We start from the raw sequence: 25100 nt of genomic DNA, 5'->3' as shown, positions 1-25100 counted from the left end.
GAGTTGAGTTATCAGCCGATGGAGGTAGGTAATGTAGAGGAGGATGTAAATTTTACCAAAATGCCTCCACCTGCAAATTGCCCTTAATAACTGTGACAATTGGCGGTCATGAAATTACATGCCTCATTGATACAGGTTCAGATACAAGTTTAATTAAACCAAACATTTTCGAAAAATATTTTCCTAAACAAAAGCTGTGCGTCACTTGATTGATACCATTTATTGCCCTGTACCAAAGAGGTGTAGTTTGGTACAGGACAATAAATGGTATCATTCAAGTGACGCACAGAATAATTACTCCCATACCTGAGGAGTTTAATGATTCAGGTACCTTATCGTGGAAGGTAATTGATTTTGATAGCAAAACGTATGAAGCTATAATAGATCAAAATTTTCTCATTCCTCTTAGAGCTAAGATTGATGTGGAGAATAGATTTATTAATACATATATTAGGAAATATAATACATTTTGAGAGATTTAGTCCGTATAAAAAGCAGGAAATTTGCGCAATCGAATTCAGTGACATGGAAAATTTAGATTTATCACATTTGAATTCCGAAGAAAGGCAATTAATAAAAAATTTATTGCAAGAGTATGATCACATATTTTTTAAAGAAGGAGACAAACTTTCTTTTACACACGAAATTAAACATACAATTATTACGACAGATGATAGACCTATCTATTCGAAAATATATAGATATCCACAAGTCCATGAGTTGGAAATTCAGAAGCAAATAAAGGAAATGTTAGAGCATAACATCATTAGAGAAAGCAATTCAGCTTACAACAGTCCTTTGTGGGTAGTTCCCAAAAAAGGCAGATAAATCTGGAAATAAGAAATGGCGCATTGTGATCGATTACCGAAAGTTGAACGAAATTACAGTTAGTGACGAATTCCCGATACCCAACATCGATGGTATCATGGATAAATTGGGAAGAGACCAATATTTTTCTTCAATTGACCTTGCTAAAGGTTTTTACCAAATAGTGGTGGATGAAAATGACAGAAAAAAACTGCATTTTCTACTCCGTTAGGGCATTACGAATATTTGAGGATGCCATTTGGCCTTAAAAATGCTCCATCGACATTCCAACGTCTCATTAATTCAGTTCTCCGAGATTTCATAAATAAAATATGCGTTGTCTATTTAGACGACATTCTCATCTTTAGTACCTCTTTGTCAGAACACATAGAAAATATGAAGAAAATATTTCAAAAATTTCAACAAGCGAAATTGAAAGTAAGACTAGAAAAAAGCAATTTTCTAAAAAAAAGAAACAGACTTTCTAGGTCATTTATTAACCCCTGAAGGGATAAAGCCAAACCCAAATAAGGTGGAAGCCATACAAAAATTAAAGTTACCCACTTCGCAGAAACAAATAAAATCCTTCCTAGGTATCACAGGCTTCTATAGGAAATTCATCAAAGACTATTCTAAAATAGCTTACCCTATGGTCGCATATCTAAAAAAAGATGCAAAAATTAACGTATATAACCCAAGTTATATAACTGCCTTTGAAAAATTAAAAGACTCCCATTTTAAGATATCCAGTTTATAACAAAAAATTTAAACTAATAACAGATGCTAGTAACTTTGCTATTGGCGCAGTTCTCACTCAAGATGAGCATCCAATTTCATACGCTTCGAGAACATTAAACACTTACGAAGAAAACTACTCAACTATAGAAAAAGAGTTGTTAGCGATAGTGTGGGCAGTAAAATATTATAGACCTTATTTATACGGAAGGGAGTTTGATCTTAAAACAGATCATCAACCGCTGAAGTGGTTGCAGAGAAAAAATTGTGGTAAGGATATAAATCCTAAGCTACTGCGTTGGTTAGTACAATTGGGGGAGTATGATGCATAAGTGTGAAAGAAAATAAAATAGCCGTTTTTCTAAGCCGAATTGATAGTAACGAGATAAATATGACTAATACCAAAAACATGGGAATGACCGTTAAAAAAATGTTAAAAATTAAAGATTTAAACGCTGGAGAGCAGCAAAATCAAACAATTTCTTTGGAAGTTCAAACCAACCATTCTCAGGAAGAAAGTTCTTATAATCATTTTAAAAACCTCGATACGGTTGTAAATCGTTTCAAACAGCAGCTAATTTTGGTTGAATCAAAGGAATACGAAGTGGTAAATGTTTTCAAAAATAAACGCGTTTATATTGACAAAAGAGATATCAATAACTTTAACATAGTCAATATTGTAAAAAGACATTTTAATAAAGGAAAGGTCGCTATATACTCTGAACTTGAAGAAAATGAATATAAAGAGATTCAAAAAATTCTTTTAAGTATCTTGGAAAAAAAATCAAAATATTTCTTTAATAAACTGTAGCCATTTTCCCAAAGATATTGTAGAAGAATATGAACTAAAAAAACAGATATCGCTTTTCCATAAATTCGAAGTAGGGCATTAAGGAATTATCCCAACTTACAAAGGAATAAAACATAAGGTGTATCACCCACAGCTAAAAACTAAAATACATGAAATAATAAATAATTGCGAAATCTGTAACGGAGGAAAATATGACCGAAACTCGATCAAAGCGAAATTTTATACTACGGAAACACCTAACACGGTAAATGAAATTGTGCATATAGATACTTACGTTAATAGTAAACACTCATTTATAGTTTTTGTAGATAAGTTTTCGAAACATGTCATTTGTTTTCATTTAATTGATAGAAATAGCCAAACAATCATATGCAAAATTAATGAATTTTTATCACTTAAAGGGCATGTAAAAAATTTTATTTTCGATAATGAATTTAATTCAAAAAACGTTCGTGACTTTCTGACCAAAGAAGGCATACACTTTCATGCTACAAAGCCAAACAGCCATACTGGTAATTCCGACGTCGAAAGAGTAAATAACACACTTACAGAGCGGATAAGAACACTAAAGTTGGAAGAAAAAGCTCCAATCATAACCCAAATGTGTAAAGCCGTAAAGTTCTATAATAATTCGTATCACACCGCAATAAAAGCTACACCTTTAGATGTACAGAATAACAAACGAAGGTTTTATTAGGAACTATAAGAGCGTAAGACATAAAGAGGAGCCTAAATTTATCAAAAGAAACTTGAAAAACATTCATACATCAAATATTAAACGTCCTTTAAAATTCGAAAACTCTAATATGAACACTCATACTTACAGTCACAGTATATACAGTAGATAACCTTTTGCGTGGTAGCTTTCATGAGGGTGAATAGCGGCCATCTTGGATTATCAGTGGTAGCAACCTGTAGCAACGCAGTGATGTATAAATTGAGGTACTAAATACTTAGAAAATTTATTTTATTAAATAAAAAAACTATAAATATTGTTGCTTAATATAAAAGAAAATTATTTATTAATGTTATATATTTACCAATAGGTGATTTAAATGCCATAGTGCGCAATATTTCGGCCATAAAAATAGCATTTACTGATATTCAGATATTCTTTTTGTAGTGAGTTCTTAATAATAAAATGCAGTCCTGTTTTCAGATTTCTCGGTGGTGTGTTTTCTTCTGAATGTATTTGCTCAGTATATATATATATACTGTGGTATTTGTTTACATTTGACCGACAGAAAACATAAAAGCAAAAACACTTATACAAAATATATATAATAAAATAAACACTGGTTTAAAATCACTTTGCAATTGATATTTTCCTAATGAATTGTCACTTTGTATACATATGTCAAACGACAAATTACCACCCAGGATTGTATCCTACTGCATGCAAAAATTTAGAAATACTTGAAGCGTGTTTTAAAATTGCACACAAAATAACAACTGATTTAACATTAAACAACAAGTAATATCCCAATAAAATTGAACAGATATTCAAAGTAATTCAATATAATCACTTAAATAACGTAAACACTTGCATTATTTAATATATTTTAAAGTGGTGATCATCAAAATTTAAAATTTATATGTAGCTCAAATGCTAACACAACACCCTGATTACCATGAAAGTAGCAAAAAAAGGGTTACACAAAACTCTAAGATTTGATGGAGGTGAGTATAAGTATGTAAACAAACCAAAGGTTGTCTACTGTATATACTGAGCTTACAGTGACGTTAATGACAATAGAAGCCATAATGACAGTTAACGTTACGTCAGAGAAGCTTTAACTTTTAAACAATACATCTCAGCGTAGTAGAAAAGTAAAAGTTAGTAAAACAAAAACAAAAAAAATCATTTACCACATAATTATTAATGAAAAATTTGGAAGCCATTACTTCGAAGAAATTAATTTATCTATAACAACGATAACTTAGTCATTTGAATTAAAAACATAATTATTACAGAATTAAACTTATTAACTGGAGTACCAAAAAAAAAAATTTAATACAAGTTGTAAGCCGAGTTAACTCATAGTTAATATATGTAAATACATGTAAATACTAAACACTATATTTTTAAGAAAAATGTTTAACTTAAGGAATTATAATTTAGTAATAATTTGGTATATTCTAACTTATGCTCATATAAAATAAACAAAAAACTAAAATAGTAGCAATATAAACTAACTATCTACTGATTAAAGTAGTTATAAATGAACATTACCATTTATAGTAATAACTTGATACACTTTGTAAAATAAAAAGTTTTAGATGCCAAATATAATATGTAAAATAATAAAAACAATTCAATGGAAGATTCCAAATCAGATGGAATACAAATTGGAACAAAAAGAGTTAAAATTGAAAGAAATATGTTTAGAAAAGTTTATATTTATATTTTCAATATAAAAGAACTAGAATAAATTTTCTTTCACAAAAAACCATAACTATTGTAGTTAAAAATAATATTGAATTTTTCTATACAAAAAAAAAAAAAAACAAATTAAAATTGTTAATGAAATTATGTACAAAAGAATTCATATACTGAATGATTTATGTAAACTTACGAATAAGCAAATCAAAAGGTGGAGGAGTTACATTCCTACACTCTAAACATGTAGTAATAGTATGTATGTAGATAGTAAATGCTTAATATTGTACTAACTTAGAATTGGGTTCCACATTAGCTTTGTTGTAGAACAAGAGAGTAAGCGTTTTTCGGGTATGCTAACGCCAACTTAACTAAAACATAAATATATATATTTATATACATATATATGTAAAATATATATATACATAAATATATACATATGAGTAAACAAGCTAAAATGGGATGATAAAACAGTTAATCCTTATATTAGAAGCGAACTAAAAAAGAATGTTAGTACAGTAAGCATTAGGATAAGTAAGCTAAGTAATAAGAAATGTAAAGCAAGTCAGTCTTAAGATTCACCTGAATGAAGAGGGACGTCAAAGTTTAAGCTTTTAATTCAGACCATTTCATTTCTCGCGCATATGTACATATGTGCGTGTGACATTCTCACAGAAATAATATATGCGTTCACATGTAAATATGTCGCCCTCAAAAATTACAAATGTTGTTCTACAAAAACAACATTCGTCTCAAGTAGCATCAGAAATCAATATGGCCGACGTCAAAATTTATAGTAAATTACATACATAGCAATTATTGTTTTAAGTACCACTCGCTTAAGTATCCGCACTCGCTTATGTGCCATATGATATTTTTATTTTTAACAAACCACAAAAATCTGTATCTTTGATTGTGGCACATAACCGGGATTGACTGCATTTGTCAAGGAATGTAAAAAATATTTTTACGCGGCTGGAAAAAATTTACGTCGATATGTATGCAAGCTCACACTTGAATATACATATTTACGCTGATTTACGGGCGAAGCTGTCACAGCGGCAAGGGAAGCGGTGACAATCGTCTGATTTTTTTCGGCACAGCTCGAAATTTCTACGAACAACACAATACTGTGACGCTTTGTCGGCGCGTCATTCCTTCGACACATTGACGTTTTGACAAAACGTGAAGTTCGGCTATTGGTTGTCCGTGACAACGGAGTTTTTGTATGAAACAATGGGTGTATATATGTATTTACACACAAAGTTGTGTGTAGACAAATTTACAAGCATTATGCGAATGATTCTTTAAAATTTGTTTACGTGCATATGAATGTAATTCCATATGTGAATATATGAACATTATGCGAAGGGTTTTTTTTTAATCTTTTTACATGTACACATAATTGCATGCATACTTATGTGAATCTATGCGACGGCTTTATCTTTTGAAATGTTATCAAAACTCCTAATGCCCAAAGCAAATATTTATACATATAAAGATATAACTATAACTATGTATATAAATTAAATATTTAGGCAATAATACATGACATTATTATATATTTCAATAGGTTTTATAGAATTCATCAAAATATAAGTCAAATTGCACATACATATAATATATAAGTATATACTTGATATACAATGTATTGAGAATATCTATATATATACATAAGTAAATAGTCGTTTACGCATTGAAAATATGCGAATCTGTAATAACAGACAACAGACAATATTATCTAGTTTAACGAGATTTTTTTTTTTAGATTTCATCCACGGAGAAAGCCGGAATTACTGCAGCAGTGAAGGACCGTTTTTTGAGCCGTTGGAGATCGACTATAACTTAAAAAATATTTAATTTTTTTTTTTAAGTTTCACTGTACATTCTTGAAACATATATAAATATATTCTTAAAATTTTAAAATAATTGATAAAGTATTTTTTTTAATAAAAATTCCCAAAAATCACCTTTTTTAGGCCATTACACTAGGTGTGCCCTTTAATATTTACTGAAACATAAGTTTGTGGTTAAAGGTTAAAGTATTAACTCTCCCCTCTCTTGTGAAAAATTCTTGAGTAGATGAGTCATTCCTACACGTTCTATGGTAGCGTTGTAGTTTCTCAGATATACAGTTTTTTGATAAATTATATATAGTCTGAATATTACAAATATATGACTTAATCCTAGGACTACAAGTACTCCTATAGTTATGAACATATGTATTCTTGATTGGGTGTTCTTCAAATGGTATTAAAAATTTTTATAATTTTTTAATGTTGTCAAATTGATATTTGTCTTCTGAATCCAATATTTCAAGAATGTGAATTCTTTCGTTTCCATTAGCTATAATATAATCTTTAATGTCTTGTTCCTGGTTGTGGAATACTTCTGAGTCAATATTAATTGTTTCATTAAATTGGATTAAATTCAATCCTTTAATTGATTTTTCGTTTAAAATATGTTTTCCTTGTAATACAACATTACCATGTCCTATCATTGGTATTGTACAATTGTCATTAGGTTCTTGTTTACAAATATATTTACTTAATATTTTTGTCATTGCTCGTTGTTTCATTTATTATTTGCCATTTTTATATTTCTATTTAATTTTTTTTTCTCTTTTTTTGTTTCTTTTTTTAATCATTATGACTTGTAACTTTCCGAACTGCTCTGTAAAAGGCGAGTCGGGACGCTTTGTTTCTTGCTGGCTTTGTGATGGGCTTGCCCATCTTAAATGTGCTGGACTGACAGGTAGGATATTGGATTCAATTCTTGACAGTAAGGGATTGCGCTGGTCTTGCTTAAAATGCAGACCAACTGAAATTGAATTGTTTAAAGTCTTTAAGCAAGCGCGCAATGGTTTCAAGGAGATTGGTCAAGAGCTTGAAACCCTTACTGAAAAATTTAGGCATTATGAAATGCTTTTTCAATCATTTAAATGCCTAAATGTTCGGGAAGAGAATCAAAAACCTTCATCAAAACGTAAACGTCCGTCTGATGAAGATACCACTGTATCTTCGTTAAAACGAATGCCCCCACCCACTATTGACCTTATTAATCTGTCATCCCCTAGTCCTCAAGGTGAGAAAGTTCCGTCTTCTCAGGACACAGTGAAAACTATTACTGAACACAGTAAGCAGAAAACTTCCCAAGATCCGCCTGCAAATACGTCCAAATCAGCTACTAAAAACTTAGTGGTAATACCGTGGAAAAAGGCAATATTTGTCTCTAGACTTGCTGCGGATACCACAGTCGACGATATAAAAAATTACATCTCGTCGAAATTAAAAACGGAAGATACAGACATCCGTAAATTTAATTTCAAATACAACAGAGATATTTCGTCGTTTAAAATCAACGTATCCGCAGACAGTTTTCAATCGATACTAGATAACTCATTCTGGCCATCGGGGGTCTTTGTGCGCGAATTCGAGCACAAACGTGATAAGCCCCCTGTAGTTATCACCAAATTGCCAAGAAATCCCAGTATTACAAAAAACTAATTAACAATAATTCGCTGATTGTTTATTATCAAAATGTTAGAGGTCTTAACACAAAACATGCTGATTTGTATTTAAACAGCATTCATTGTAACCTTAAAATCATTGCTTTCACGGAAACTTGGCTAAAGCCTCACATTTTTGATAATGAAATATTCATCAGCGAATTCCAAATCTTTAGATATGACCGGCTGGACAGAAAAGGAGGTGGTGTCTTGTTTGCTGTTCATTCTTCAATTCCATCTGAAGAAGTCGATGTTTCGCATGCAGACTTCCTAGAATTTAAGTGCATTCGTATTTGCGCTAATAGTGGCCATATCTACTTAACTTTATCTTATATACCGCCTCACTCGGACATATCTGTATATTTGCAGCATGCTTCATTAATAAATAAGGTTTCCTCAATGGCTAATAATACTGATTCCATGATTGTTTTGGGAGATTTCAATTTATCGTGCGTATCATGGAAATCTATTGATGATTACACCATTCCTATTAGTACTCGCTTATGTTTTAACGAGTTCTTAGATGAAATGTCGGAGTTGGGTCTTAACCAAATTAATTTAATTTCAAACGAGTTTGGTAAGTTCTTAGATCTAGTTTATGTTGATAACGCTTCAATGTTCTCCGTTGTCCGATGTGATCCTTTGGTTCGGCCAGAGGACCCGCATCATCCTGCTTTGGAAATTAACATCGAAATCATAACCAACTTAACAATACACAAGACCTTTGTTTTCGGTTCAACTTTGCGAAAGCTAATTTTAAGAAGATTAATTACGAACTTTCTAAAGTAACTTGGCCAGATTACAGTGGCAATGTTGAATTTAGTGCTTCCCACTTTAATGAAACTATTTTAAACTTATTTGTAAAATATGTTCCGAAGTGTGTTGTTACTCAAAAAAGGAGTTCTAATTTATGGTTTTCGAAAGAATTATGTAAATTAAAAAATAGAAAATCTCGTGCTTTTAAACTTTTTAGAAAAACTGGTTTAGTTGCTGACTATTCAAAATATTCTAAATTGCGTCGACAATTTGCTGAACTTAACAAAATATGTTATAATAATTATATAAATAAAGCAAAAAATAATATTATACGTAATCCAAAATTGTTCTATGGTTTCGTCAACTCCAAACGCAGGATTTCTAACTTTCCGTCCGCTATGAAATATAAGTCTAGTATGTCTAGTGACAATCACACCATTTCTAATATGTTCGCTGGATTCTTTAAGTCCAATTACTCTCCAAAATCTCCAAAAAATGTTCCGTATCAGCACAAGTTATGTCCGATTTCTGTCATTAATGCGCCTACCATTTCCGAAGAAGACGTCTTATATCAGTTGAACATGTTAGAACAATCATACAATTATGGCCCAGATATGATTCCCTCATGCTTTCTTAAGAAATGTGCCAAATATATATACCAAGCCCTAACAAAACTATTTAACTCGTCTCTTATGCAAGGCTTATTTCCATCCATATGGAAAAAGTCATTTATAATTCCTTTACATAAGAGTGGATTTAGGTCATCTATTGAAAACTATAGGGGAATAGCAAAGTTGTCTGCAATACCTAAACTTTTTGAAGCAATTATAACAGACGACATAACCTTCCGGATCTCTCCACTAATTTCTTGTTCTCAGCACGGTTTTCGTAAAGGGAAATCTACTATAACTAACTTGCTTGAATTTGTATCACATGTATCTGCTGGCTTTAGGGAGAATAAGAATACTGATGTTATATACACAGATTTCAGTAAAGCTTTTGATAAAGTAAACCATTTAATTCTTTTGAATAAACTTGATCTTCTCGGTTTTCAACCAATATTTCTAAAATGGGTTGCTTCTTATCTTAGCAATAGAATTCAACAAGTCTTATTTAACGATACTTTTTCTGACATAATCAATGTTCCTTCAGGCGTTCCACAAGGTCCAATCTTGGTCCAATTTTGTTCTTGTTATTTATTAATGACATATCATCTGTTGTTAAGTTTTCAAAAGTCTTATTATATGCTGACGATGTAAAACTTTTTAAAACGTATACTTCAAACAACGAAAGATGCCAGATGCAAATAGACTTAAACAACCTAGTTTCTTGGTGTGATAGAAATGACATGCCATTGAACCTTAAAAAATGTAAAACAATGTGCTTTTCACGTAGATCTGTAGACCCAACTTCATACACAATACAAAACTTTAGGTTGGAGCAAGTATACAGTTTTGTTGATTTGGGAGTAACTATGGACCCCAAACTCAATTTTAATCTTCACGTATCTTCCACGGTTTTTAAAGCTAAAGGCGCTCTTAGTTTTGTTAAACGTTGGTCTAAAGAATTTAGAGATCCGCTTACCACAAAAATTCTTTTTACATCTCTGGTGAGGCCTATATTAGAGTATGCTTCTGTGGTATGGAACCCTAGTTACCAAGTCCATTCGGATAAGTTAGAGTCCGTTCAAAAACAATTCTTACTTTTTGCCTTAAATCATTTGAATTGGGATTCCAGTTTAAATCTTCCCCCTTACACTAACCGTTTAAAACTTATAAATCTCCCGACACTCGCTAGTCGTAGGGAGATGCTTGGTATAATATTTCTTATAAAACTCGTGAGTGGGTCGGTCTGTAGCCCATCTCTCTTATCTGATATTAATTTTAACGTCCCCGCTCGCTCTACCAGGCAGTTTAGACCCTTACTTTTAAAATTTTCTAGAACAAATTTTGAGTTAAACGAACCATTCCGCCGTATATGTCATGATTTCAATTTTCATTCCAGCACATTTGATTTAACAGACTCACTTTTTACAATTAAAAAAAATATTTTAGCTACTCTTAACAAGTAAAATTATAAACTTTAATTTAATTTAATTCTTAAATTATTTTTACATTTGGATGTTAATATAATTTATAATTATATTTACTTATGATTTTATTCATATTTAAAATGCCTTGACGATAGGATAATGGAGTAACTTTGTATGCTCTGCATTTCTTTTTAATGACTGGATGTTTATAAATTACAATGAAAGTGTCGTCTAATCTACCTACATGCGTGTCTGCACATTCGAGTATGGCAATAGCTGGTATACTAGTTTGTTCCTTTTCTAATATCCTTTCAATCTCGTCCGTATTTATTGCTGCTGAATAAAAATTTCCATACTTCGCGAAATTAATTGTCGTAGTTAAGTCAAATAATTCCTTGTATAATTCTTGCAATATAATTTTTTATTTAATCGTCTCAATATTAAATGTTTTCATCATTATTTTAAAGTTGGAATTAATTTGTCTTTGTTTCTTATTATTTTCAATTATGTCGTTGAGTATTGCTTTAATTTCGATCAGGTCGTCGTGGTCTGGGACTCCTGTGATAAATTTCAAAATCGATCCTAAGAAATCAAGAGATCGTCTTGAGCGTCTGGCTCGTCCATTATTCAGTAGTTGTTTTCTGAGGATTTCTATTCTGTTAAACACTGCTGTTTCTGTTGCGTCTTCACTAGGCATCTCTCCTTTTTGTTCGGCGATCTCGTAGTATGGTTTAAGTATTTTGCTTAAGTTCATCATATGGAATAGGTACTCATGTCCTTGATACAAAATGATGGGTCAGTCTCGGTTAACACGTACTTGCGATCTTGTAAGTCGGTTATTTCCTGAGCTAAGGATGTTGCTAGGATTAATGTCAGCGTTGTCTTCATCATTGTTTCTGAGGTTGGCCTTGTGTACGATCTTCCCCTCCGTTGTTAAAATTGTGTCCTCACGATTCTCTTGTATTGTTTTCTTCAAATGCCGTGGATTTGTTTTATTTCGTCGGTTTTGTTTCACATAAACTGTTTGTCCTGTTTTATATTCATTTTATGTTCGTTTTTTATTGTGGTATGATAGCATATACTTCTGCTTTGGATCAGTTCTTTTATTCCTTTAGTCTTGCTTCTTTCAAAAAATAATTCGATAGGTTTCCTTTTTGTGACGGAATGTATTGTCCTATTGTATTCCTTCATTGCTTTGAATAGTTCTTCAGTCGCGGTGGATTTATTTTGTTTAATGCGAATTCTAGTAATTTCCAGCCGTTCGACTTGAGCGTTCGATGTTGAAAGGCTTGCTGCGGTCATTGACTGTTCAATATATAGCCGTTGGAATAGAGCTTTTGCTGCTATGCTATTAAATATAGTGACGTTATCTGTCATTAGTTTGTTGCAAAATGGGAATATTTGTATGAGTACTTCCTCTAAAATTTTGTAGAATTATCTTTTGTCGTTTAATTTTCTCATATATGCGTATTTTGAGTATCTATCTATGCATGAGAGATACATTGTTCCATCGATTTCGAATATGTCCATTCGTATTTGAGTGCCTATACCTTCGGGTATGGGTGTTTTTGCAAAAACTTGTTTTGTCGGGTGGCGTTCGTATTTGTTCTCTTTACAAATGCTACGATTTCTAGTTAGTCGGATTACATCGTTTTTACATTTGGCCAATAGCAAGTTTCTAGTATCTCTAAAGTATTATTTTTTGCGTTTCTATATGCTCTTTCATGCGTATGTTTAATTATATTTTCTCTATCCTCTTCACTCGTAATGTCCTTCAATAGATTTTGACAAAAAACCTTTTTCTCTACATTAAATGAAGAATTTATAATATCATGAATTTCAAAGTGTAGTGTGAAATGCGGTTCTGATATTAGGTTTGATAATTTTCGTTAGTGTATCTGTCAAGTCTTGTGGTGTGACGTAATTAACATAAAATTTCTCGTGGTTTGCAACAATTGTTCCTCTTTCTAATGCATTTGTTCACATTTTTTATCACAATTTGTGTTTTAAATTGGTTCACTGGAGCGTTGACATCTTTAATTCTGATTGACGAGGATGATTCTTGCGAGTGCATTGAGTCGCTCGTAGTTACGTTTACTTGACGGCTGAGTTCGTCTGCTACTACATTTAAATCTCCTTTAATATATTTAATTTTTGCTTCGTATTCTTATATAAAATTTTTCCATCGTTTTAATTTTGAATTTGGGTTTTCCTCTGATATTGAAAAAATTAGGGATTGATGATCGGTGTAAATAGTATTATTATTAGTGAGACCATACAGATAATTCCTAAGTTTCTTGAGTGCCCAAACGATTGCTAGCATTTCTTTTTCCTTTCTTGAGTAATTTTGTTCAGTTCGTGTTAATGTACCTGAAATGTATGCTATAGGTTTCTTGCCTTGTGACAATACAGCTCCAATCACATGATTGCTTGCGTCTGTAGTCAAATCAAATCCTTTTCCAAAATCTGGTTGAAATAATTTTATTTGTTCTTTTAGTTTATTTTTTAGTGTTTCAACTGTTTTAAGTGCTTCGTCATCTAATTTTACATGTACTGAGCTACTTTTATTCTTTGAAATATTACCATTCTCTCCTCGTAGGTAGAGTGTTAATGATTTCGTTATGGATGCAAATTCTTTTATAAATTTTCTATAATATGAGGTCATTCCCAAGAAAGATCTTAAGTCTTGTAAATTTGTGGGGGGTTTGTACCTATCTATAGCTTCAATTTTTCCTGGATCTACTGTGATTCTACCGTTTTTAATTATATTTCCTAAAAATTCTGTCTGTCTTGGAAAAAGTTTTGACTTTTCATCCGAGATTTTCATGTTGGCTGCGTGTAAACTGTGTATTTATTGGTGATATCTTTAATATGTTGTTCAGGGTTAGCTGAATATATTAGGACACCATCTATGTATATACACGTATGCTCATACTCCTATGAATGGTCTGAGGATGTCGTCAACGCATCTTTAAAAGATCGACGGTGCGTTTTTCAGTCCAAATGGTAGTCGTAGAAATTCATATTTGGCATTATTTATTGAAAATGCTGTTTTTTCCCTGTCTTCTTTTTTAATTTAATTTGATTAAATCCTGATTCCAAATCTAACGTCGTGAAGTACTGTGCTTCTCCTAAGTTTTGGAGCATCATGGTGATGTCCGGAATGGAATATCTATCAGCGATTGTTTGCGCATTTAACATCTGGAAGTCAATAACCATGCGTCTTTTTGGGTTGCCTTGCTCGTCATTCCCTTTTTTAGAAACCGTCCATATGGGTGAATTGTACGGGCTTTTACTTGGCTGTATTATTTCATTATCTAATATTTTTTTTATTTCAGTTTCTACAAATGCTCTATCCCCTTGGGGGTATGGATACTGTCTGAATCAAATAGGATTATTTGTTTCTGTTCTGATTTCAGCCTCTACTGTAGTTACGTAGGGTAATGTTTTACTCTGTTCATTTTTTTTCATTAATTCATTTATTTCTTTGTTATACATTTCTTCTCCTATCATATAATTTATTCTTGTAAATTTATTCTTTTCACAATTAATACATTTCTTTCAGTATCTAACATTGCTTTCATTTGCTTTAAACCTTTAATTCCTATCAAGAAATCGAAATCTTGTAAAGTATCGAGTTCTAAAAATTCCATACTGTATCCTATTATATTCACTTTAATTTTATATTTAATTAATGATTTACCGCGTAAAGTAGCGGCTTGTTTTTTACTTTCTACTTCTATCCTTTTTGCGTGAGGGAATTTTGGATTTACATAATTTTCTTCAGTACCACTATCAATTAAAATATACACTGAGTTACCTTCTTCTGTGGTCCTTACAAGCGTTGGTAACCCATGCCTTAGAATAAAAAAATATTCTGTATTTGATTGTTGATCGTGTGTAATTTGGTTGATCCGTTGATTCTTTGGTTGCATATTAGCATGACTTGTATTATCTAGTTCTCGTTTGTATCCCAATGCTCCTGCTACTTTCTTAAATGGATTCTGATAATTCTGTCGAGGCTGCGGATTTCGTGGTGGTTGTTGCTGATTCTTGTTGTAACCGTGTCTCGTTGGTCTACGGAATATGGTGGATGGTTCAACTGGGGGTTATTGTTGACAAGAATAATTATTCTGATGTTGATTGCTGAAATTATGATTCTCATGATGGTTGTATCACGGTAATGTACTCAGGTTCTGACGGCGTAAATCATGTTGCATTATACGGGCGATACTGTAGGCATCTGCTAATGTTGTGCAGGCTCGTGCATAGATAGCATTCTTGATAGCTACACTTCTCAGTCCAGTGACGAATGTTCTCATTGCTTTAGCTTGCATTTCTTTTGTCAATACTTGGACTATTCCTCTGATCATTATTAATTCTTGGGCATATATATTATGTCCTTCGAATTGTCGTATGTCTTCCATTAATGTGGTTGCTACTTGCCTCCAATTCTTGCATTCGTTGTAATTACCAGTGATTAAAAAACTACGATAAGTTTTTTTTCGCTTTTACTTTTGCTTATGCTTTAGAAAAAGCAGCAGTCGCAAGCAAAGCAAAAGCAGAAAACAATTATTAGGAAAATGCGCAGCACTTTTGGCAGTCATTGGTTTGCAGTTTTTCACATTGCTTTGCTTGTGTTTGATCAGCTGCACAAACCAAAGCAAAAGCGTTATATTTGCTTCGCAAGTCGTCAGCAGTCGCAGTCGCGAAACAGTTTTTTCGATCATTTTAAAACTGTTAAGCACTTCGACAATTTTTAGTTTCGCGTACTTTTTTGGCAGCTATAAGTGATGTGTTGTTCATGGTGATTGAAAAACTATATGTATTTGTTTTACATATATGTATTTTATGTATTTGAATTCAGTGTATTTACATTTTATATACAACGCAATATACATATGTAGGATATATGTATGTAGGTATAAACATTTAAAAATAAAAAAAAATTAAATTTGTTCGTCATCTACGTCTTGGAAAAGTGGCAAACTGTCTATAGCAGCTTCCAGAAAGTTTGGATTTAGCTTTACTAGCAATATGTTTTCCAGTGTTTCCTAACTTTATCGATTCCTATAGTCTGTTAGTACTAGTTTAAGGGTGGAAAATGCCTGTTCAATCGTCACCTGTTTTGGGGAGAAAAGCAAAATTTTATTCAATTTAGTAAAACTTATTTCATTTACTTATACTTATTTGGTTCATTGAATAAATAAATTAAATTCATGATTAATTAAATATGTACTAGAGCATAAAAAAAATTCATTTGTTCAGTTTTACGTTACAATAAAAATAAAAATTATGTTACGTTTATATGTATGTACAAACCTGAGTGGGTGGTATTGCAAAGCACACATTGCTTAACGAGTACAAGTCGGGATCAGTGAACTGCTTTTCCTTCCAAAATGATAGAATATTTGTGTCACTTCTTAAAAATGGAAGCTGCAGATTGTCAATTTTTGTATAGACATCGGATGCATTATTTAAGTTCGCTTCAATTCCTTGCGATAAATATTCGGTTAATAATTTCTCACAAAATTGGTTGCCGGATTGATGTACACTTGAACACACTTAAACACGTGATGTTACCAGGGTTAATTTCATTAATTCTATCCCATACTTTTTTTAAATATTGCCTTGCTTCGATTTTTTGTTTTACCGTTAAGGTGTGATGGAACCGAGGATCTAAATACAAACAAGCAATTAAACTGTGTGTGTGCATTAACGTGTTTGTTCTTTTTTCGAAGGACTGCAAAATCATATCGCCGATTGTTTTAAGTAGTGGGTGGTTCGTATCTTTAATAATATTTTCCGTGCATATTTTGCACTTGAGCCATTGTGCATAGAAGTTGCCGTAGTATAATTGTTCTTCTTGAAATATTTTTATGCTTTTTTGTAATGGATTAAATACAAGACAATAGCTTTCAACGAATTCCCAAAGGGAGTCATCTAACTCGAAATTTTCATCTTCGGTCTTATAATTAACGGATTCGATTTCTTTTAGAACGTCTTTTGCTGCCTTCAAATTTTCCACCATTACGAAGGTCGATCTCCATCTTGTAGGGCAATCTAGTTGAGGCATCTTTAATTGCTTTAATTCAAATATAGCTCGATATCCATTTGTTGTTTTTCTCACATATTTTGTCAAATTACGGCATGTTAATAGGTACTTTGTTACAGCTGAGGATTTTGTTACGTCGAGCGCCCAAAGCTGTGAAGTATGAGCAGCGCAACGGCAAACTTGAATATCGCCCAATAGCATATCTAGCATTTCCTCAACAAGTTCGATTTTTTTAAGATACTCATCATTCGCGCAATCTGCTTCATTTTCTTCCAATTCTTCTTGCCAAACAAAAGACAATATTTTAGTTGCTTTAAGCATATTTGCGCCATTATCCGATGTAACTGACACTATTTGTCTTAAAGTAATGTCGTATTTTTTTAAGGTTTTTATAATTTCCATGGCTAGATTTTTGCTAGTACTCGATCTAGCACCCTTCAATTCTACCATTCCTAGAACGCGTGATTTTATCAGCACATTTGTTATAAATTGCGCACTAATGCCAAAAATGTTTCGGTATAGCCGCGTAGAACTGTCTATTTTTAACGATAACAGTCTTTTTTTCACTTCTGCTGTTATGTCGTTTCGAATATTGTTAGCAACGATCTGTAAAGTCTTCTTGGAGTTTGAAGCATTCAAACATCTTTGTTTTCCGTCTGCAGCAAAAAGTCCTTCACAAATAGGATTCAAAATATGTTTCATATTTACCGAATTTAGCACATTAAACGGAATAGAATCTTCGGTGACTAGACCAATATATGATCTCAGTAGCTGCTTTTTATTAATCTTAATTGTTACTTTTTTTTTCACTATTACTTTTGATAAAGAAGTTATCGAAGAAGTTTCCGATAGTTCTGTATTATTCAATGAAACATTTATACTGTGTATTTTAATTAAATGTGTTTTTAAGTTCGACAGTCTATTATTTTTTAGTTTATTTTTACAAGTTTTGCATGTAGCAAAACCGTCGTCTGGATTGTTATCAAAAAACTGCCAAATTTCCGATTGCTTGCTCCGCCCCATTGCAGTTAAGAAAAACTAATGACTATCAATTTTTTCAATGTGCCCTTAAATAGCAAAATAATTTAAAACTGTCGAAGTGATTAACAGTTTTAAAATGATCGAAAAAACTGTTTCGCGACTGCGACTGCTGACAACTTGCGAAGCAAATATGTACTCGTATAACGCTTTTGCTTTGGTTTGTGCAGCTGATCAAACACAAGCAAAGCAATGTGAAAAACTGCAAACCAATGACCTCAAAAGTGCTGCGCATTTTCCTAATAATAGTAGAAACACTCAAAAACGCTTCCTTCCTTCCTTCCTTTTCCTTCCTTATCGGCAAAATGTGTGCACAGTCAAAAACGTGGTAAAAACGCAGAAATCAGCTGTTCTCTTTTGTTTACATTTCATTTGTTTGACATTTCATACAATTCTAAAAATTGTGTCAGTAGCAACATGGAAGTGGAAATCTTGTAAAGTATCGAGTTCTAAAAATTCCATACTGTATCCTATTATATTCACTTTAATTTTATATTTAATTAATGATTTACCGCGTAAAGTAGCGGCTTGTTTTTTACTTTCTACTTCTATCCTTTTTGCGTGAGGGAATTTTGGATTTACATAATTTTCTTCAGTACCACTATCAATTAAAATATACACTGAGTTACCTTCTTCTGTGGTCCTTACAAGCGTTGGTAACCCATGCCTTAGAATAAAAAAATATTCTGTATTTGATTGTTGATCGTGTGTAATTTGGTTGATCCGTTGATTCTTTGGTTGCATATTAGCATGACTTGTATTATCTAGTTCTCGTTTGTATCCCAATGCTCCTGCTACTTTCTTAAATGGATTCTGATAATTCTGTCGAGGCTGCGGATTTCGTGGTGGTTGTTGCTGATTCTTGTTGTAACCGTGTCTCGTTGGTCTACGGAATATGGTGGATGGTTCAACTGGGGGTTATTGTTGACAAGAATAATTATTCTGATGTTGATTGCTGAAATTATGATTCTCATGATGGTTGTATCACGGTAATGTACTCAGGTTCTGACGGCGTAAATCATGTTGCATTATACGGGCGATACTGTAGGCATCTGCTAATGTTGTGCAGGCTCGTGCATAGATAGCATTCTTGATAGCTACACTTCTCAGTCCAGTGACGAATGTTCTCATTGCTTTAGCTTGCATTTCTTTTGTCAATACTTGGACTATTCCTCTGATCATTATTAATTCTTGGGCATATATATTATGTCCTTCGAATTGTCGTATGTCTTCCATTAATGTGGTTGCTACTTGCCTCCAATTCTTGCATTCGTTGTAATTACCAGTGATTAAAAAACTACGATAAGTTTTTTTTCGCTTTTACTTTTGCTTATGCTTTAGAAAAAGCAGCAGTCGCAAGCAAAGCAAAAGCAGAAAACAATTATTAGGAAAATGCGCAGCACTTTTGGCAGTCATTGGTTTGCAGTTTTTCACATTGCTTTGCTTGTGTTTGATCAGCTGCACAAACCAAAGCAAAAGCGTTATATTTGCTTCGCAAGTCGTCAGCAGTCGCAGTCGCGAAACAGTTTTTTCGATCATTTTAAAACTGTTAAGCACTTCGACAATTTTTAGTTTCGCGTACTTTTTTGGCAGCTATAAGTGATGTGTTGTTCATGGTGATTGAAAAACTATATGTATTTGTTTTACATATATGTATTTTATGTATTTGAATTCAGTGTATTTACATTTTATATACAACGCAATATACATATGTAGGATATATGTATGTAGGTATAAACATTTAAAAATAAAAAAAAATTAAATTTGTTCGTCATCTACGTCTTGGAAAAGTGGCAAACTGTCTATAGCAGCTTCCAGAAAGTTTGGATTTAGCTTTACTAGCAATATGTTTTCCAGTGTTTCCTAACTTTATCGATTCCTATAGTCTGTTAGTACTAGTTTAAGGGTGGAAAATGCCTGTTCAATCGTCACCTGTTTTGGGGAGAAAAGCAAAATTTTATTCAATTTAGTAAAACTTATTTCATTTACTTATACTTATTTGGTTCATTGAATAAATAAATTAAGTTCATGATTAATTAAATATGTACTAGAGCATAAAAAAAATTCATTTGTTCAGTTTTACGTTACAATAAAAATAAAAATTATGTTACGTTTATATGTATGTACAAACCTGAGTGGGTGGTATTGCAAAGCACACATTGCTTAACGAGTACAAGTCGGGATCAGTGAACTGCTTTTCCTTCCAAAATGATAGAATATTTGTGTCACTTCTTAAAAATGGAAGCTGCAGATTGTCAATTTTTGTATAGACATCGGATGCATTATTTAAGTTCGCTTCAATTCCTTGCGATAAATATTCGGTTAATAATTTCTCACAAAATTGGTTGCCGGATTGATGTACACTTGAACACACTTAAACACGTGATGTTACCAGGGTTAATTTCATTAATTCTATCCCATACTTTTTTTAAATATTGCCTTGCTTCGATTTTTTGTTTTACCGTTAAGGTGTGATGGAACCGAGGATCTAAATACAAACAAGCAATTAAACTGTGTGTGTGCATTAACGTGTTTGTTCTTTTTTCGAAGGACTGCAAAATCATATCGCCGATTGTTTTAAGTAGTGGGTGGTTCGTATCTTTAATAATATTTTCCGTGCATATTTTGCACTTGAGCCATTGTGCATAGAAGTTGCCGTAGTATAATTGTTCTTCTTGAAATATTTTTATGCTTTTTTGTAATGGATTAAATACAAGACAATAGCTTTCAACGAATTCCCAAAGGGAGTCATCTAACTCGAAATTTTCATCTTCGGTCTTATAATTAACGGATTCGATTTCTTTTAGAACGTCTTTTGCTGCCTTCAAATTTTCCACCATTACGAAGGTCGATCTCCATCTTGTAGGGCAATCTAGTTGAGGCATCTTTAATTGCTTTAATTCAAATATAGCTCGATATCCATTTGTTGTTTTTCTCACATATTTTGTCAAATTACGGCATGTTAATAGGTACTTTGTTACAGCTGAGGATTTTGTTACGTCGAGCGCCCAAAGCTGTGAAGTATGAGCAGCGCAACGGCAAACTTGAATATCGCCCAATAGCATATCTAGCATTTCCTCAACAAGTTCGATTTTTTTAAGATACTCATCATTCGCGCAATCTGCTTCATTTTCTTCCAATTCTTCTTGCCAAACAAAAGACAATATTTTAGTTGCTTTAAGCATATTTGCGCCATTATCCGATGTAACTGACACTATTTGTCTTAAAGTAATGTCGTATTTTTTTAAGGTTTTTATAATTTCCATGGCTAGATTTTTGCTAGTACTCGATCTAGCACCCTTCAATTCTACCATTCCTAGAACGCGTGATTTTATCAGCACATTTGTTATAAATTGCGCACTAATGCCAAAAATGTTTCGGTATAGCCGCGTAGAACTGTCTATTTTTAACGATAACAGTCTTTTTTTCACTTCTGCTGTTATGTCGTTTCGAATATTGTTAGCAACGATCTGTAAAGTCTTCTTGGAGTTTGAAGCATTCAAACATCTTTGTTTTCCGTCTGCAGCAAAAAGTCCTTCACAAATAGGATTCAAAATATGTTTCATATTTACCGAATTTAGCACATTAAACGGAATAGAATCTTCGGTGACTAGACCAATATATGATCTCAGTAGCTGCTTTTTATTAATCTTAATTGTTACTTTTTTTTTCACTATTACTTTTGATAAAGAAGTTATCGAAGAAGTTTCCGATAGTTCTGTATTATTCAATGAAACATTTATACTGTGTATTTTAATTAAATGTGTTTTTAAGTTCGACAGTCTATTATTTTTTAGTTTATTTTTACAAGTTTTGCATGTAGCAAAACCGTCGTCTGGATTGTTATCAAAAAACTGCCAAATTTCCGATTGCTTGCTCCGCCCCATTGCAGTTAAGAAAAACTAATGACTATCAATTTTTTCAATGTGCCCTTAAATAGCAAAATAATTTAAAACTGTCGAAGTGATTAACAGTTTTAAAATGATCGAAAAAACTGTTTCGCGACTGCGACTGCTGACAACTTGCGAAGCAAATATGTACTCGTATAACGCTTTTGCTTTGGTTTGTGCAGCTGATCAAACACAAGCAAAGCAATGTGAAAAACTGCAAACCAATGACCTTAAAAGTGCTGCGCATTTTCCTAATAATAGTAGAAACACTCAAAAACGCTTCCTTCCTTCCTTCCTTTTCCTTCCTTATCGGCAAAATGTGTGCACAGTCAAAAACGTGGTAAAAACGCAGAAATCAGCTGTTCTCTTTTGTTTACATTTCATTTGTTTGACATTTCATACAATTCTAAAAATTGTGTCAGTAGCAACATGGAAGTGGAAATCTTGTAAAGTATCGAGTTCTAAAAATTCCATACTGTATCCTATTATATTCACTTTAATTTTATATTTAATTAATGATTTACCGCGTAAAGTAGCGGCTTGTTTTTTACTTTCTACTTCTATCCTTTTTGCGTGAGGGAATTTTGGATTTACATAATTTTCTTCAGTACCACTATCAATTAAAATATACACTGAGTTACCTTCTTCTGTGGTCCTTACAAGCGTTGGTAACCCATGCCTTAGAATAAAAAAATATTCTGTATTTGATTGTTGATCGTGTGTAATTTGGTTGATCCGTTGATTCTTTGGTTGCATATTAGCATGACTTGTATTATCTAGTTCTCGTTTGTATCCCAATGCTCCTGCTACTTTCTTAAATGGATTCTGATAATTCTGTCGAGGCTGCGGATTTCGTGGTGGTTGTTGCTGATTCTTGTTGTAACCGTGTCTCGTTGGTCTACGGAATATGGTGGATGGTTCAACTGGGGGTTATTGTTGACAAGAATAATTATTCTGATGTTGATTGCTGAAATTATGATTCTCATGATGGTTGTATCACGGTAATGTACTCAGGTTCTGACGGCGTAAATCATGTTGCATTATACGGGCGATACTGTAGGCATCTGCTAATGTTGTGCAGGCTCGTGCATAGATAGCATTCTTGATAGCTACACTTCTCAGTCCAGTGACGAATGTTCTCATTGCTTTAGCTTGCATTTCTTTTGTCAATACTTGGACTATTCCTCTGATCATTATTAATTCTTGGGCATATATATTATGTCCTTCGAATTGTCGTATGTCTTCCATTAATGTGGTTGCTACTTGCCTCCAATTCTTGCATTCGTTGTAATTACCAGTGATTAAAAAACTACGATAAGTTTTTTTTCGCTTTTACTTTTGCTTATGCTTTAGAAAAAGCAGCAGTCGCAAGCAAAGCAAAAGCAGAAAACAATTATTAGGAAAATGCGCAGCACTTTTGGCAGTCATTGGTTTGCAGTTTTTCACATTGCTTTGCTTGTGTTTGATCAGCTGCACAAACCAAAGCAAAAGCGTTATATTTGCTTCGCAAGTCGTCAGCAGTCGCAGTCGCGAAACAGTTTTTTCGATCATTTTAAAACTGTTAAGCACTTCGACAATTTTTAGTTTCGCGTACTTTTTTGGCAGCTATAAGTGATGTGTTGTTCATGGTGATTGAAAAACTATATGTATTTGTTTTACATATATGTATTTTATGTATTTGAATTCAGTGTATTTACATTTTATATACAACGCAATATACATATGTAGGATATATGTATGTAGGTATAAACATTTAAAAATAAAAAAAAATTAAATTTGTTCGTCATCTACGTCTTGGAAAAGTGGCAAACTGTCTATAGCAGCTTCCAGAAAGTTTGGATTTAGCTTTACTAGCAATATGTTTTCCAGTGTTTCCTAACTTTATCGATTCCTATAGTCTGTTAGTACTAGTTTAAGGGTGGAAAATGCCTGTTCAATCGTCACCTGTTTTGGGGAGAAAAGCAAAATTTTATTCAATTTAGTAAAACTTATTTCATTTACTTATACTTATTTGGTTCATTGAATAAATAAATTAAATTCATGATTAATTAAATATGTACTAGAGCATAAAAAAAATTCATTTGTTCAGTTTTACGTTACAATAAAAATAAAAATTATGTTACGTTTATATGTATGTACAAACCTGAGTGGGTGGTATTGCAAAGCACACATTGCTTAACGAGTACAAGTCGGGATCAGTGAACTGCTTTTCCTTCCAAAATGATAGAATATTTGTGTCACTTCTTAAAAATGGAAGCTGCAGATTGTCAATTTTTGTATAGACATCGGATGCATTATTTAAGTTCGCTTCAATTCCTTGCGATAAATATTCGGTTAATAATTTCTCACAAAATTGGTTGCCGGATTGATGTACACTTGAACACACTTAAACACGTGATGTTACCAGGGTTAATTTCATTAATTCTATCCCATACTTTTTTTAAATATTGCCTTGCTTCGATTTTTTGTTTTACCGTTAAGGTGTGATGGAACCGAGGATCTAAATACAAACAAGCAATTAAACTGTGTGTGTGCATTAACGTGTTTGTTCTTTTTTCGAAGGACTGCAAAATCATATCGCCGATTGTTTTAAGTAGTGGGTGGTTCGTATCTTTAATAATATTTTCCGTGCATATTTTGCACTTGAGCCATTGTGCATAGAAGTTGCCGTAGTATAATTGTTCTTCTTGAAATATTTTTATGCTTTTTTGTAATGGATTAAATACAAGACAATAGCTTTCAACGAATTCCCAAAGGGAGTCATCTAACTCGAAATTTTCATCTTCGGTCTTATAATTAACGGATTCGATTTCTTTTAGAACGTCTTTTGCTGCCTTCAAATTTTCCACCATTACGAAGGTCGATCTCCATCTTGTAGGGCAATCTAGTTGAGGCATCTTTAATTGCTTTAATTCAAATATAGCTCGATATCCATTTGTTGTTTTTCTCACATATTTTGTCAAATTACGGCATGTTAATAGGTACTTTGTTACAGCTGAGGATTTTGTTACGTCGAGCGCCCAAAGCTGTGAAGTATGAGCAGCGCAACGGCAAACTTGAATATCGCCCAATAGCATATCTAGCATTT

At 32.6% G+C, this 25100-nt stretch overlaps 2 protein-coding genes across 3 annotated transcripts in view; one reads left to right on the top strand and one right to left on the bottom strand.

The window, feature by feature from the left end:
• Positions 1 to 25100, top strand: part of LOC125780378 (uncharacterized) — a 60450-nt gene that overhangs the window by 8007 nt on the left and 27343 nt on the right. The window lies entirely within an intron of this gene.
• Positions 11826 to 25100, bottom strand: part of LOC125777702 (uncharacterized) — a 32094-nt gene continuing 18819 nt past the window's right edge. Inside the window, exons 2-4 of the mRNA XM_049452959.1 lie at positions 21079 to 22024; positions 17177 to 17536; positions 11826 to 12058 (exon numbers count right to left, since the gene is read on the bottom strand). Coding sequence (XP_049308916.1) covers positions 11826 to 12058; positions 17177 to 17536; positions 21079 to 22009 — 1524 coding nt within the window. The 5' untranslated portion in view covers positions 22010 to 22024. The remainder of the gene's footprint in view (positions 12059 to 17176; positions 17537 to 21078; positions 22025 to 25100) is intronic.

This window comes from Bactrocera dorsalis, chromosome 1 (assembly GCF_023373825.1).
Source record: "Bactrocera dorsalis isolate Fly_Bdor chromosome 1, ASM2337382v1, whole genome shotgun sequence".
Lineage (NCBI taxonomy): Eukaryota > Metazoa > Arthropoda > Insecta > Diptera > Tephritidae > Bactrocera > Bactrocera dorsalis.
This window is presented reverse-complemented; position numbering and strand designations above follow the sequence as displayed.